Consider the following 15,229-nt stretch of genomic DNA (forward strand, 5'->3'; position numbering starts at 1 on the left):
CATGTGAAATTCCTTTGGACTGTAAAATACTATTACTTACGTGCAAAGACAATGTCCCGAAATCACAGAAGGGATGACTTAACATTAACATCTTTAACTGCGCCCCCGTCCTTCCTCTCAAAAAAAAAAGTTCTCTATTTTTAGTTGAATGATTCTGGGAAAATCTCTATTGGAACCTATCCACTTCGCAAATGACAAAGGCGAGGTCCAGAGGCTTATCCAAGACCCCAGGGTACCACTGGAAATCAAGACCAAACCACACGTTGGAGACTGGTTCCGGCGCATCAGACTCAGTGCTTCCGGCATGGCGCTTTAGTGTCACGTGAAAGACCAGCAACCCGCCCCCGCTCTCCACCCCCGACAAGCCTTCCGAAATGCCACGCTGAACATGGCTGCCGCGCTTCGATGCTTCTTCACACACACAATATGGACACGGGTTTGAGGCTCCGGCCCCGGATGACGACACTCCGGAAATATGCGAGCGGCGGCGGAAGCGGAAGTGCTTCAGCGGTGGGGGCCGGGGAAGTGTCTGTAGCGTCCCTCCCTCTCAACCACAATAACAGGCGGAGGGTCGGCGTAGGTGAGGCGGCGGCTGAGTGGGCCTGGGGACTGGGAGCGGGGTGGCAAAGCCCGGAGTGCGTGCGGCAGGGCTGAGGTAGCTGGATGGGGGTTCTGGAACTTCCGACCGCTTAAGCTCGGCCTCTGGCCCCCTTCGGGCCTAGAGCTCCCTGAGAGATCAGGGGCTGAATTTGTAGTTCCTGGCCTTCTAGGCCATGCTTGCGGGGTTTGCCTGCTTGTCTGAACCTGGCCCCAAAATCCAGCATAAAGAACCCTCTCTGGGCCCCAGTTTCCTGAATGAAATGGGTGAGGGTGTTGGACTGGACAGCTTCTGTGACTTTCTCCCACCCGGGGCGTCACGAATTTCATGATTTTAATGTTAAGTCTGTCTTTCGGCCAGTAAAATGAAGGAGGTCTGTGTTCAGCGTACTGAGGGGATGTCCCTGAGCAGGAAGCAGTGCACACATGTTTGGCTGCCACGCCTGAGTATCAGGAGCCCTGAATTCTAGTTTTACCCCTTCCACCTACACACTGTGTGACCTTGTCTAGGTCCATTAGCCTTTCTGTGCTGCAGTTTGCTTATCTGTGTTGGATGCCTTTGATGTCCGTGCCCTAGCTGTGGAAATCAGATTCTTAACTCCCTTTTCATGGAGCCTTTACAGAACTGAAAAACATGTTCTCCCTGCACTCTGCACACCCAGAATTTGACTAAGAGATGTCTACCGTGTTTCTTTGCAGACACCAAGCTGGCCAAGGGCAACTGGGCACTTAGGAAGGTTCCTGTGCAATGAGAAGCTCTGTCCAGAAAACTTTGTTTTATACACCTAAACCAGCAGTATAAATCACTACAAAGTGAAAAACAGGAGACCCTGACTTTTGTTCCAAAGTTGCTGTTAACTTGATGGTTTACTTTGGCCAAATCCCTTCGTCTCTCTGAACTTGAGATTTTTTTATCAGCCGAAGGAAGACGTTGGATTAGGTCACTGGTTTTTAATCCCCTTTCCCATTCCCCCAGCACAAGTGAAGGATAAAATAATAGTTCTATAAAGCCATGATTTTCTCAGGGAGGGAGGAGGTCCAGTCTGGAGGGTATGTATTACATAGGCATAGACTGGAAAAAATCCGCTTGTAATTTTTAACTTTCATTCTGAGAATTAACATTTTAGATTATCTGTAAGCCTTCTTTCCCCTCTTTAAAATGTGTGATGCTGTAATTCTGATGTCCTCCTTGGGTAAAGAATGTAGAGTTTTGTGTGCCTCTTTGTTTAAATGGCTGTGTGCCCAGAGGTACACACTTTATATTTAGTCAAACAGATACTAATGCATAGCAGAGGAGAAAAAGGGACAATTAGATTCCAGTAAGATAGGGTGATATAGTGAAGTAAAATTGATGGTATACTAAAATGAAATAAGGTGGTATAGTGAAATAAAATTAAAAAGGAGTTGAAGACCTGGATCCCTGCTTCACACTGGTACATCCTGCCTCTGTGACTTTGGACAAGCCATCTAACATCTCCAGGCCTCACTTTCCTTATCTGTAAAACGAAGGATTGAGCTGGATGATTCCTAGGCCTTTTTCAGCACCATAATCCTGTTGGGGGGCGGTGGGGGGGTTGTTTTGTTTTGTTTTGCTTGTGTGTGGTTTTTATCTGAGCAGTTTGGTTTATGTGGTGTGGTATTTCTTTAGACAAGAGAGGCTGTCCTGGTCAGTAGATACACAAGATAGTCTATGATGTCAATTAAGGTCTGTGAGGTCAAATTAAGTGATATGCAAGATTACTTTGATATGAGCAAGCTGAAACCAATAGAAACTAAAGAAAGGCATGAGAAACTTGAAGGGCAGGGAAGCCCTTGACCCGATAGGATCATTGAGAATATAGGGAAGTTTAAGTGAGAGGGGGTATTTTTCATGAGGGTAAAGAAAAGTAATTTGAGTTTGGGATGGGAAGGAGATTTGAATTGACAAGATAGGAGGAGAACACTTTTTGGAAACAACTCTGGTTTAACAATGTGCTTGCAACACCAAGACAAAAGTAATGCTTCCTGTGGCAAAGGTCAGCTAAGCAGGCAGCCACAGAGTGACTGTAATATACCTAAGGTGGCCATAGACCACTGCGTGGGAGCCTAAATTAAATGGACCATAAACCCTAATTGGTGAAGGTAGGGTGTGGTCAGATGCAGTTCTATCAGAGCATCTAGAAGCCTTTCTCCAAGCACTAGGGCATTGCTCTGGAATGCAGGAAGACAGCCACGGTGGCAGAGGACTGACTTGATGATAGAATGTTTACTGTAACCTGGGAAGTATGTATCCCAGCCTGAACCTTGACACTATTTAATCTTGGGCAAATGACTTGTCACCTTGTCCTCTCTGGTTCTGTTTGTTCATCTTAAAAATTCGGGATCACTAGATGAGCTTCGATGTCTGTGAATATGAACCCCCTGAAATCGTGTTGTATGTATTTCTGCTTGCATGAGTCTGGAAAACGGATGTGCCATTTTCATCGTATTCTCAGATGGGTTTGTGACCCACAAAAAATTGAGAACTGTGTGATTAGGTAGTCTCTCAGGTCCTCTTCAACTTGTAACATTCTGGGATTCTGGGATTCTGTCATTTCTGACATTTCCTTAAGGTTCAGAGTCTGAGGATCTAGAAGTTGCTAAGCCTGTAGGTAACACCTGGTACCGCAAAGTATAGTCTTTATATATAACACTCTCCTCCTTATTTATTCAGGCATAGCTCAGAGATACTGTAGGTTTGGTTCCAGACTACTGCAATAAAGCAAGTCACAAAGTTTTTGGTTTCCCTGTGTATATAGAAGTTATATTTTACAATGTAGTATAATCTGTTAAATGTGCAACAGCATTATATCTAAAATAATGTATATGCCATAATTTTAAAGTACTTAATTTAAAAAAAATGCTAACAATTAATCTGAGCCTTCAGTGAGTCATAATATTTTTGTTAATGGAAGATCTTGTCTCTGTCTTGATGGCTGCTGACTGATCAGGGTGGTGGTTGCTGAACATTGGGGTGGCTTGGCAGTTTCTTAGGACAACAGTGAAGTTTGCCTCATTGATTGGCTCTTCCTTTTAGGAAATATTTTGTTGTAACATGCGATGTATGATAGCATTTTACTCACAGTAGAACTTTCAAAATTAGATTCAGTTCTCTCAAACCCTGGTGCTGCTGTATCAACTGAGTTTATGTAGTATTCTAAATCCTTTGTTGTCATTTCAATAATGTTCACAGCATCTTCACCAGAAGTAGATTTCATCTCAACAAACCACTTTCTTTGTTCATCTGTAAGAAGCAACTTCTCATCTGTTCAAGTTTTATCATGAGATTGCAGCAATTCAGTCACATCTTCAGGCTCTACATCCGATTGTAGTTCTCTTGCTATTTCCTCCACATCTGCAGCGACTTCCTCCGCTGAAGTCTTTTGTTGTTTATTATTTCAATCCTGCTCCTCCTATAACCACAGAAGTCTTGAATCCCTCAGTCATCCATGAGGACTGGATTCCAAACTCTTGTTAATGTTGATATTTTGACCTCCTCCCATGAATCACAGACGTTCTTAACAGCTTCTAGAATGTGTATCACTTCCAGAAGGTTTTGAATTTAGTTTGCCCATATCCATCAGAGGAATCACAGTCTATGGCAGCTATAGCCTTAGGAAATTTCTTTCTTTTTTTTTGAGACGGAGTCTAGCTCTGTTACCAGGCTCAAGTGCAAGTGCAGTGGTACGATCTTGGCTCACTGCAACCTCTGACACCCTGGTTCAAGCAATTCTCTTGCCTCAGCCTCCCAGGTGGCTGGGATTACAGGCACATGCCACCACACTCAGCTAATTTTTGTATTTTCAGTAGAGATGGGGTTTCACTATGTTGGCCAGACTGGTCTCGAGCTCCTGACCTTGTGATCCACCTGCCTCTGCCTCCCAAAGTGCTGGGATTACAGGTGTGAGCCACCGCCTCCAGCCAGGAAATTTGTTTCTTAAATAATATGATTTGAAAGTTGAAAGTTCTTGATCTACTTGATCTATTAGCTGCAGAATGGATATTGTGTTAGCAGGCATGGAAACAATATTAATCTCCTTGTATATCTAATGGACCTCTTGAATGACTAGGTCCATTGCCAATGAACAGTAATATTTTGAAAGGATACTTTTCTGAGCAGTAGATCTTAGTAGAAGTCTTAAAGTATTTAGTATACTATGCTGTAAACAGATGTGCTGTCATTCAGGCTATGTTGTTCCTTTTATCGAGCACAGGCAGAGTAGATTTAGCATCATTCTGAAGGGCTCTAGGATTTTCGGAATGGTTAGTGAGCATTGGCTTCAACTTCATGTCACCAGCTGCATTCTCTAACAAGATAATCAGCCTGCCCTTTGAAGCTAGGCATTTACTTCTCCCTAGCAGTGAAAATCTGATATGGAATATTATTCCAATGGAAGGCTGTACATACTGAAAATCTGTTGTGTAGTGTAGCTACTTTCAGCCGTTATCTAAGTTAGATCTTTTGGATAACTTTTTGCAGCTTCTCCATCAACATTTGCTGCTTCACCTTGTGCTTTTCCGCTATGAAGGCAACGTCTTTCCATAAACTCATGAACCACCCTCTGCTAGCTTTCAACTTTTCTTCTAAAACTTCCTCACCTCTCTCGGCCTTCATAGAATTGCAGAGACTTAGGGCCTTGCTCTGGATTAGGCTTTGGCTTAGGGAATGTGGCTGGTTTGAACTTCTGTCCATAAAACTCAAACTTTGTGTATATCAGCAATAGGCTGTCTTGCTTTCTTATCATTTGTTTATTCACTGGAGTAACAATTTTCTCAAGAACTTTTTCTTTGTGTTCACAGCTTAGCTGATGTTTGGCACAAGAAGCCTAGCTTTTGGTCTGTCTTGGCTTTCGACATGACTTCCTTACTAAGGTTAGTCATTTCTTGGTTTTGATTTAAAGTGAGAGATGCTCAACTCTTCCTTTCACTTGAACACTTAGAGGCCATTGTAGAGTTCTTAATTGGTCTAATTTAAATATCGTTGTGTCTCAGGAAATAGGGAGGCCTAAGGAGAGGGACAGAGATAGGAAGAACAGCTAGCCAGTGGAGCAGTTAGAACGACACCATATTTATCAATCAAATTTGCCATCTTATATAGCATGGTTTGTGGTACCTCCAAAACAATTAAATTAGTAACATCAAAAATCACTGATCATAGATCACCGTAACACATATAATAATAATGAAAGGATATGAAATATTGTGAGAATTACCAAAATGTGACACACAGACATGAAGTGAGCACGTGCTGCTGGAAAAAGGGCACCAATAAACTGCTTGACGCAGTGTTGCCACAAACCTTCAATTTGTGAAAGACACATTATCTTTGAAGCACAGTAAAGTGAATCACAATTAAGGTATACCTGTATTCACCTGTCCCTCATGCTCCATGACTTCTCGGCAAGACTTCCTCCAACTCATCTTTCTCTAATGCCAATAACTGAACTTTCCCCTCCTTTACTCTTTCTTTTTTAACCTGCTACTGCTTTGTACCTTCTCTGCATTATTGAGTTTCTCAAGTGAATTGAAGGCAGGGTATTTAGTGGCAAGTGGTATTTTGGAGGTAGGAGTGAGAAAAAAACACAAGGCTAGTGATGGCAATTTTCTCCTCACTTGCTTTGGTTCTTCTTCCAACTAAAAAGAAAAGCAAATAAGAGAAAGGGTGCACATTAAAAAGGGATACCGGCCGGGCGTGGTGGCTCACGCCTGTAATCCCAGCACTTTGGGAGGCTGAGACAGGTGGGTCACTTGAGGTCAGGAGTTTGATAGCAGTCTGGCCAACATGGTGAAACGCCATCTCTACTAAAAATACGAAAATTAGCTGGGGGTGGTGGCATACGCCTGTAGTCTCAGTTACTAGGGAGGCTGAGATGGGAGAATTTATTCAACCCAGGAGGCAGAAGTTGCAGTGAGCCAAGATCGCGCCATTGCACTCCAGCCTGGGCAACACAGTGAGACTCTGTCTTAAAAAAAAAAAAAAAAAAAAAAAAAAGATACCGTCACCACTTACTTGGGACTTGTGGTGTGTGAATTTCAAGTTTTCTTTCTCATATAGGGAAACCAGGTCCCTATTCATCAGTACCTGAGATGAAATACTCAGCATAGCCCAGCTGGCTATTTCACTTAAATGAAGATGAAGCCAACTTTAGCTGAAGCAACTTTGTTGTCCTTTATCAAGACTGAGTAAGGGTGGGGGAAAATAAAATATTTTTTGACTGAGGAAGCTTTTTATCTCCTGAACATTTTCAGAGACATCTACTTGGACTTGAGAAGGCTGGTAGATTTCTCCGGGCTATAAGTCCTGTCAACCTCCTATATATAAGGTAGAGATCTTTTCTTTTACCCTAGTGTTCATCTCCACAAGTTCCTTCCGCACGATAGGCTTAGGGCAGGGTCCTCACTATTCCACCTGCCAAGTAAGAACTAAAAGACCCAAGTCTTCAATTCTAGCCATGATGTAAGAAATAGGAATAGTTTTACCTAAAGTTTTGTCAGTCCTGCCAATTTAAAATTTAGGCTTTTTGCTAGTTAGTGTTAAAGGATATTGTAGGTTAAGAAGGTTTTTGTCAGCTTCCTGGAGATCTAACCTCAGTATAATATTGTATAACATCATTTCTGTGGGTAAATATTTGTTAACTCTCAATAAGTGGAGTTTTATAAACTCAATGATATTTAAGGTGCAGGGTATTTAGTCTAAAAATTTACGTATAGTTTGTGCACTAGGGCAACTAAATCTAATTCACACAAAAGTACTACATTGCAAAATCCTAAGGAACAATCAAAGGTGGAATCAGTAGAGGAAGATGTTATTAGGTGGTGTGAATTTGAGGAAGAAAAAGGAGGAAGAAGGGATTAAAAAAAGCTTTTTGTTAAAGGAATAAAGAATCAAGAGCATCATCTCCATGAAGGATTGTCAAGCTTCTTAAAGCTGAACATGTGCTAAAATATAACAACTGGTGGATTGGTCTGAGCATCTGGGTAATTTGTGGGTGGATTAGTCTTTGCTGGTTAATCGTCCTGTTGAGGATTTTACATTCTACAGAGTAGCTGTTAGGTGTGTCACTGCAGTAAAATCTGATTGCATTATTGTCTGGGCTATAAGTTTGTTGCTGAGATCATTGAATGCTGTGGTAGCAAACGTCTCATAAGAGCATGAAATGGTTTTTAGCAGCAGCCTTGAAGCTACTGGATGTATATAGAATAATGGAAAGACTGGTGGATATTCATACATTAGGTATTTGAGGATATATTGTGAGCAAGGACTTGTTATCACCTAGAGGCAAGATTTTTTAGCAGAAACATGACGAATAAATCACTACACAAACTGCTGTGGAAGCATATGTTAAGTCCCGCAGGGAGCTCAAATGAAGGAGTCAGTAGGGGAAGCTTTTACAGAGGACTTACATTTAAGCTAGATTTTTACAGGCAGTTTTCTAGGCAAAGTAGGGAAAAGAAGGACATTTCCAGTCAGAGTTAAAAGCATATTAGGAATGAAACACCAATGGTTATTTGGGGGAACTAAGAAGATACTGGTCTGCTAGAATGAGTATACTGAGAGCAAGTGGTAAGGATTGGAAGAAGATAAGATTGGAACATCTGGTGTTTTGAGATTAGATTGGAAATATTTTATCCTCTGAACCAGGATTCCTTGTAGGCCGATTGTTTTGTTTTGCTTGGCCATGTATATTGTACTTCTTAAAAACAATCTGAAATTTTCAAATGATGGAGAATAATATGAAGTGAAAAGTAAAAGTTTTTTTCTGCTTTCCTAAACCTGTTATCACTCCTCAAAGGTTACCAGTTAATATTTTGTTGTCATCTTTCATAAAATGTTGTATGCAAACACAGTATATTTGTCTTTTTTATCATACTTTTTAAAAAAAGTTTTAGGGGGTAATCTTTTTAATTTTTAAAATTATGTTGTTGTTAGAATCATACTTTAGATGTAGTCTGTGTTTTGCTTTTTTCACTTAACACTATAAATCAGGGGACTGTTTTAAAAAGATAACTGGCTTCAGTGTAGAGTATAGCATGGTAAGCATTTATTCAATAAATTACTTACAGCAGGCATAGTGTCTGCTAAGCTTTTCCTCGACCCTGAGGATACAGTGATGGGTATCATTTAGGAAGCCATTTCAGTAGTGCACGTGAATGTTAATGGAGTCCCAAAAGGTAATGGGAATGGATGTAAGAACTGTATGAGATAAAATTGGTAAAAATAGGCCATCAAATGTCTGTGGGAAACGAGAAATCAGAATATATTTAGGATGATTTCAAGGTTTACAATTCAGGAATTTAGTAAAACACATTAGGGAAATAGGTGCCTTTATTTGTATATATCTGTGTATCTTTGTTTTAGGGAGGGGGAGGGTTCGTGATACGAAGGAGTTCATTTTGGACATAGTGTTTTTGAAGGATGTTCAAGTTATTGAGGTGAAAATTTCTGATAGGCAGAGGAAATAAAGTTCAGAGCTCAGGAGAAGTAAGAAGTAGAGTTGGAAATTTTTTTCTTTTTTTGCTTTTCTGTGTGTGTGTGTGTGTGTGTGTGTGTGTATATATATTTGTAATAACTAAATCCTTGGGAATGAGTACAATTGCCCAGGGAGAAGAGGGCTCAAGGATGAATTAGCAAAGGAGACTGAGCATTGGTCATAGAGGAACGACAAGAATCGAATATCACTTTCGGAGCCAAAGGATGAGAGGGTTTCAAAGGAGTGGTCAGCAGTGTCCCATAATACAAATGGGTCAGATGGGGAAGCACTGGAAAGAGGCTATTGGATTTGTTGACTACATGTTCAATGTAACCTTAGAGGTTTCAGGAGCTATCATAAGATGGAAAGATTCATTTGGAGGAGGCAGGGCAGTAAACAAGAAAAGGTGGGCAGTGATTAATCAGAAGCAGGTGAGTTTATTTATAGCTTTTCTTTTAGCTTGGGCAGTTCTGAGTATGAACTTTATTTTTACGGAGGCTTGTTAGCCAAAATGTGGTGGACAACATAGGAGTAAGCTTCTGAGAAGTTAAGACACATGTCACAAATTCAGGGTAGCGTGGCCCATATACCAGTCCACACACATTGATTTCTCTGGTTTCTCAGGCCGTACTGGTTAGAAACAACAGAAGAGGGTGTGTGTGTGTGTGTGTGTGTGTGTGTGGGTGTGTGTGTGTGTGTGTGTGTTTGTGTGTGTTTGGGGTATGAGAGGCAAGCATGCTGACAGCCTCAAGAAGTAAATAGCACATAACCTTTTAGTGAGGGAAGAAGAGACCAGAACACACACACACAGGCACAAGAAATGATGAAGATTTACTTAGCCTAGTAGTGTGTCCATTTACTGCTGAGGCAAAAAAAACCCTCAGGAACTGCATATACTTAAAGTACCCTCTGCCCACCAGGTGCCTTTCTCCTACTGAGTTCTTTCCTACTTTTTGCAGTGTTAATTCCTGCTCTCCCTTCAGTTATGGGCTCAATTGTCTTTCTGTTAGGAGAACCATTACTGACTCAGGCCCCTTTGTTATATGAGGCTTCAGAACTGTGTTTACTGACTTTGTAGCAGTTATCTCCGTGTGTAATTCTGAGCTCATTTGCGTGGTTATTTAATTGTGTATCTCCACTTAACTCGGGGCCATTTGTTTACAATGGGCCCAGAGTACCCAAGTGGTATTCAAAATAAATGTGCCAAGGCATATTTAAATGAATGTGAATGCACCTCTTTTCAGCTGTCATCCCGTGCCTTCTCCATCTACAAAGCCATTAATATAGAAGAGACCAATATTTCCTATAAACTTCCCTATATCTGGACCAACATTATTAAAATATTCCTAAACAATTTGACAATCAAGGTGTTAACTCCACATGCCGATCAATAGAACAGAAAATCATCTGGATGCTCATGCAACCCATTTTCTCCCTGCTTTCCCTCTCCATTCCTCCTCTCTCCCCTCTTTTCTCTCTTTCTCTTTTCATCCTTCTCTAAAGCTTATTTTAAAAACAAAATGTGCATGTGATGCAAAAGTGAAATACCATCTCAATATTCACAAGAGAGGGAGAAGGGATGTTTCATTCTTTCTCTGAAATTGTATATAAGCTTGTGTTTATTTTTTAGGAGTTCTCTAGTTTTTATCAGATTCACAAAGGGGTCCATGACTAATCTAATCTCTGACTTCATAGGTGAGAGAATGAAGAATTTTAAAGATTGATGCAAGTTTATAGAAATAATTTGGGGGCAGAATCAAGATTAGAACCCAAGAATCTCTTCTCCTTTCTACTATGTTAGGGGCAGTCCTAGAAAGAACCACAAACTCCTGGAGCTGGAAGAGGTTTTGATTCCTCATTTAATGATCACATGTTACCTATGAAGAAATTGATACTTGGAGAAATTGAGTGAATAAGCTAAGAAGCAACAGTACAAATTAAAGCACAATACTCATGATTCCTGGATTTTTGCTCTTTCTAAATAATGCATATTTATATTATCTTCAGAAGTTGATTCTCCACTCATCTTCAGAAAATATTTTTATTAATTTGAATGTAATGTGTACCATTATGATACCTCTGCCTGTGTGTGTTTGAAAATAAACATTGTTTAACCTGGGTTTTAGTAGGGGGTGTGTTTTTTTAGTCTACTTCATTCTCTGTTTGCTTTTCAGGTACTTTGAACTCAAGTAAACAAAAGGGAATATTTTCTCGTTGATACTGGAGACTGCACAACAATGGGGCCACGAAAAAAAAGTGTGAAAACATGTATCATGAATAATGAAATTCCAGAAGAAATGACAGCAGATGAAACAAAGGACTATATGAATCAACTTTCACATGAAGTACTTTGCCATATTTTTAGGTAAGATTGTGTTTGGTTGGCTTACCTACCTGGAATGGATAAGAGCAAACCCTGAGGCAGTGCTGTCTAATGTAGCTACCAGCTACATGCAGCATTTACATTTCAATTAAGTAAAAATGTAAAATTTAGTTCGTCAGTTGCACTGGCTACATTTCAAGTGCCTAGTAGCCATATGTGGCTAGTGGACACAGTGTATAGGACAACAGAGTATAGACAGAAAATATTTCTTTTGTCACAGATAGTTCTGTTGGACAGCCTTTCTCTAGACTGTTAACATTTCTAGGCTTCTTGGGATTTTTATTGGCTAATAGATTTGTTGACTTTTGTTACTGCATTATAACAGTACTATGTGTTTACACTGCACAATATAAGGCAGTGTTTCTGACTTTTTCTGACTACAACCCACAGTGAGAAACATACATGTAAGTGATTGTAACAAAGTTTTCTGAAATAATACCCATCATAACTAAATGCAGTGCATACATTAAAGTTGTTTTATGAACACAACACAAAAAGACTTCTAAAAAAAGTATATTTTTACCCAAACTTCATTGTAACAACTGTTTTTTTATAAAAGGAAAACTGTCATTCTAGTTTCCACTGCTGTCTTCTTTCAATTATTGTCCTTATTTATATAATTCAAATAAGCAAATTCTAACATACTTTGTCTCTGAAATTAGAGACCTGAGTTTGAATCCTGGGTCCATTATTTGCTAGCTCTAGACTAATGATAGACATAATGGTAATATTATTAGGATTCAGTGAGATAATGCATGAAACACTTAGCAAACTGAAAGCATAAATGCTTGGTAAATGTTAATGGTTATTCTGCTTTTTTTCATATTGCTACATGGTCTTCATAATTATTTTTTTTACTGCTTACTATTCTATGGAATGTATAAATAACATGGTACTTATCATTTCCCTTGTCTGACATCTAGATGGTTTTCAGTTTTTCTGTTTTCTGCAATTATGGTTGCAATTAACTTCTCTAAGCATATGGATTTTCCATTATTTTAGGTTGTTTACCTATGAGAAATTTCCATATATAAAGTTCTTAGGAATGTTTTGAATTTCTACAAATGAATATTTGCAGATTATGAAGTTTTAAAATAGCAATAACAGTTATTTTAGGAGATCCTAGGCACTGTATTTTTTTTCTAATATAAATGTGTATGTCATTATTTCCTGCAGTTTGTTATTCTGTGACACATTGTAGTTTTTGCTAGTTGAGTTCTGTCTGGGATTAGAAGACCAAATTAAAATGATAGATCTTTTTTTACAGAACAAAATGACATTAATGTTCATCTGGCAGGAAAAAAGTCTGTCAGAATAGCCAAAAATTTTCCGAAAAAGAGTCTTGCAACTACCAGATGTTCAATTACATTCTAAAATGTTTTGGAAAAGAAAGCTGGACAGTTGGGTAAAGGAGACAAACATAGGCTCCATTCAAATACATGTGGAGATCTAGTTTCTGACAAGGTTGTATTCACATCAGTGAGGAAAAGCTGGGTGGACTATTCAGCAATGATGTCTCAACCTACAAACCATTTGGAGAAAAAAATAAAAGCACATTTTTATCTCATGTCTTACAGCTAAATTCAAAATGGATCAGTGAATTAAACAAATCCTTCAAAATTCAGTAAACTATCGCAAGAACAAAAAACCGAACACTGCATATTCTCACTCATAGATGGGAATTGATCATTGAGAACACATGGACACAGGAAGGGGAACATCACACTCTGGGGACTGTTGTGGGGTTGGGGGAGGGGGGAGGGATAGCTTTAGGAGATATACCTAATGCTAAATGACGAGATAATGGATGCAGCACACCAGCATGGCACATGTATACATATGTAACTAACCTGCACATTGTGCACATGTACCCTAAAACTTAAAGTATAATAATAATAATAATAATAATAATAAAAATCAGCTTGAGGTAAGGGCCAGGCCCATAACTGAAATAAAGAAACATCTAAAATACCCCCCGCCAAAAAAAAAAAAAAAAAGAAGAAAGCATAGGTAAAATTGCATCTAGGGATAAAGTTGGATAATGCTAGGATATACTGTGAAAAAATTGGACCATATATAATATGTATATATTTTTGAGACAGAGTCTCACTCTGGCTGGAGTGCAGGGTATGATCATGGCTCACTGCAACCTTGAACTCCTGGGCTTAAGCAATCCTTTTGCCTTAGGGGCGCACACCACTGCGCTTGGCTAATTTTTTTATTTTTTGGTAGAGGCAGGATCTTGATTTGTTGGCTAGCTTGGTCTTAACTTCTGGTCTCAAGCAATCCTCCCATTTTGGCCTCCCAAAGTGCTGGAATTGCATGCATACACCACCACACCTGGCCATTGGACCATAATCTAAATTGAAAATAGATCAGATAACATTGTGCAGTTCAAACAGAATATTCAAATGGAAGGGGTAGAATCAAGTCAATATATAATGGTAGTTACAGTGGAGAAAACAGCATTTGACAGCATGTAGAAAGAACCATGAACTTAGTTCTTGAACTTAATGTGTTTATTCTAAAAACAAACTAAATTTTGTTTCATTTTTTAGTCTTCTAAAATTTTGATTTGAGGATTCATTGTGGTAGTGTAGTAACTACTTAGCATGTCTTCATAAAACAAGAAAAACTATGGCCTTCCTTAAAAGAAACCTAATCTTTGCTGTCCCTGCTATACTCTCTTTTCTAAAGTGTTATATTTGATCTGTCTTCTGAACTCTAGTCCTTCGACTATATAACTATGAAGAAAAAATATGCTACTTCTTAGGGAAAATATGTAAAATAATCTTGATTTTGTGATTATTGGTCTGTTTGTATTTAAAGGGAGTAGAATTTTAACCTAGGCAAATACGTTGGATAACAATATTTAGGAGAAAAATATTACAGTGGCAAAATATATTTGGAAAGCAAATTTAATGTTTTTCATTGTTTATAAAATGTGTTGTCATGTTTCTGAAAAATTCTGCTTATAATCTAAGTTATAGAGACTAAATTAAGTTATGGCTAGCAGTGATGATTTATTTTGTATAAAATTTGATTTAAATCATTTTAAAGGGGTAAGAAGAAGGACGAGAAGTAGAAAAAAAATGGATCAGCTAAATATTCAACAGGTATATGTGGGCTTTTCTTTTAGAATTAGCAGTGTTGTTAAGAGTTAGTGTCAGACAAAACTGTGTTTGCCATTCCTGACCCTTTCTCCCTCTTACCTAGCCATGGGACATTTTGCAGGTTTAATTCTTCTGAGCTAATTTCAGCACTTATAAAATGGAGTAATAATAGTGTATACTATGTCAGTGAAGTGCCAGCAGATAACAGAAAATACACTTACCTGGAATTTGAAGATAATTTAATGAAGGGACTATTTACAGAGGTGTAGATGGAGTTTAGGAAACAAGTAAGGGATGATGAAGAATTCGTCTAGGGGATTAGCAGCAGTAGAAAGGCAGCATTGCCACCTGGAGCCCTCCAGCTGGTGCCTCTCATTGGCTAAAATTAACAGTTAGCCAGAGAGGGGTAGGGAACACAGCAGGTCAGAGAGGGGGAGATAAAGGACTGGGAGAGACTTGTATGGCAAACAGGAACCAGCTAGTTACCTCTTAAGGTTGTTGTGAAACAATGAGTAGTGTGTGACACAATACAGGTTCAGTAGGTAAAGGTAGCTTTAACTTTTCAAAAAATTTAATTAATCTAGGCGTGTGTGGAGGGGTCTTAAGAGAAAAATAGACCTTTCAGAATATATAACAGAACAAAAGTC

General features: G+C 39.1%; 1 protein-coding gene across 11 annotated transcripts in view; it reads left to right on the forward strand.

Annotated features, from left to right (window-relative positions):
- The first annotated feature begins 358 nt into the window (after window positions 1-358).
- Window positions 359-15,229, forward strand: part of FBXO38 (F-box protein 38) — a 59,138-nt gene continuing 44,267 nt past the window's right edge. For 3 of the 11 annotated variants that reach the window (XM_063724305.1, XM_063724307.1, XM_063724308.1), the window contains exons 1-4: window positions 478-580; window positions 5,416-5,487; window positions 6,865-6,938; window positions 11,261-11,451. In XM_063724305.1, the coding sequence (XP_063580375.1) occupies window positions 11,324-11,451 (128 nt within the window). In that variant the 5' untranslated portion in view covers window positions 478-580; window positions 5,416-5,487; window positions 6,865-6,938; window positions 11,261-11,323. Of the gene's footprint in view, window positions 581-5,415; window positions 5,488-6,864; window positions 6,939-11,260; window positions 11,452-15,229 lie in introns of all 11 variants that reach the window. The other 8 variants (XM_024247312.3, XM_063724306.1, XM_024247314.3 and 5 more) reach the window with 6 other exon arrangements.

This window comes from Pongo abelii, chromosome 4 (genome assembly GCF_028885655.2).
Source record: "Pongo abelii isolate AG06213 chromosome 4, NHGRI_mPonAbe1-v2.0_pri, whole genome shotgun sequence".
In the NCBI taxonomy this organism is placed as follows: Eukaryota; Metazoa; Chordata; class Mammalia; order Primates; family Hominidae; genus Pongo; species Pongo abelii.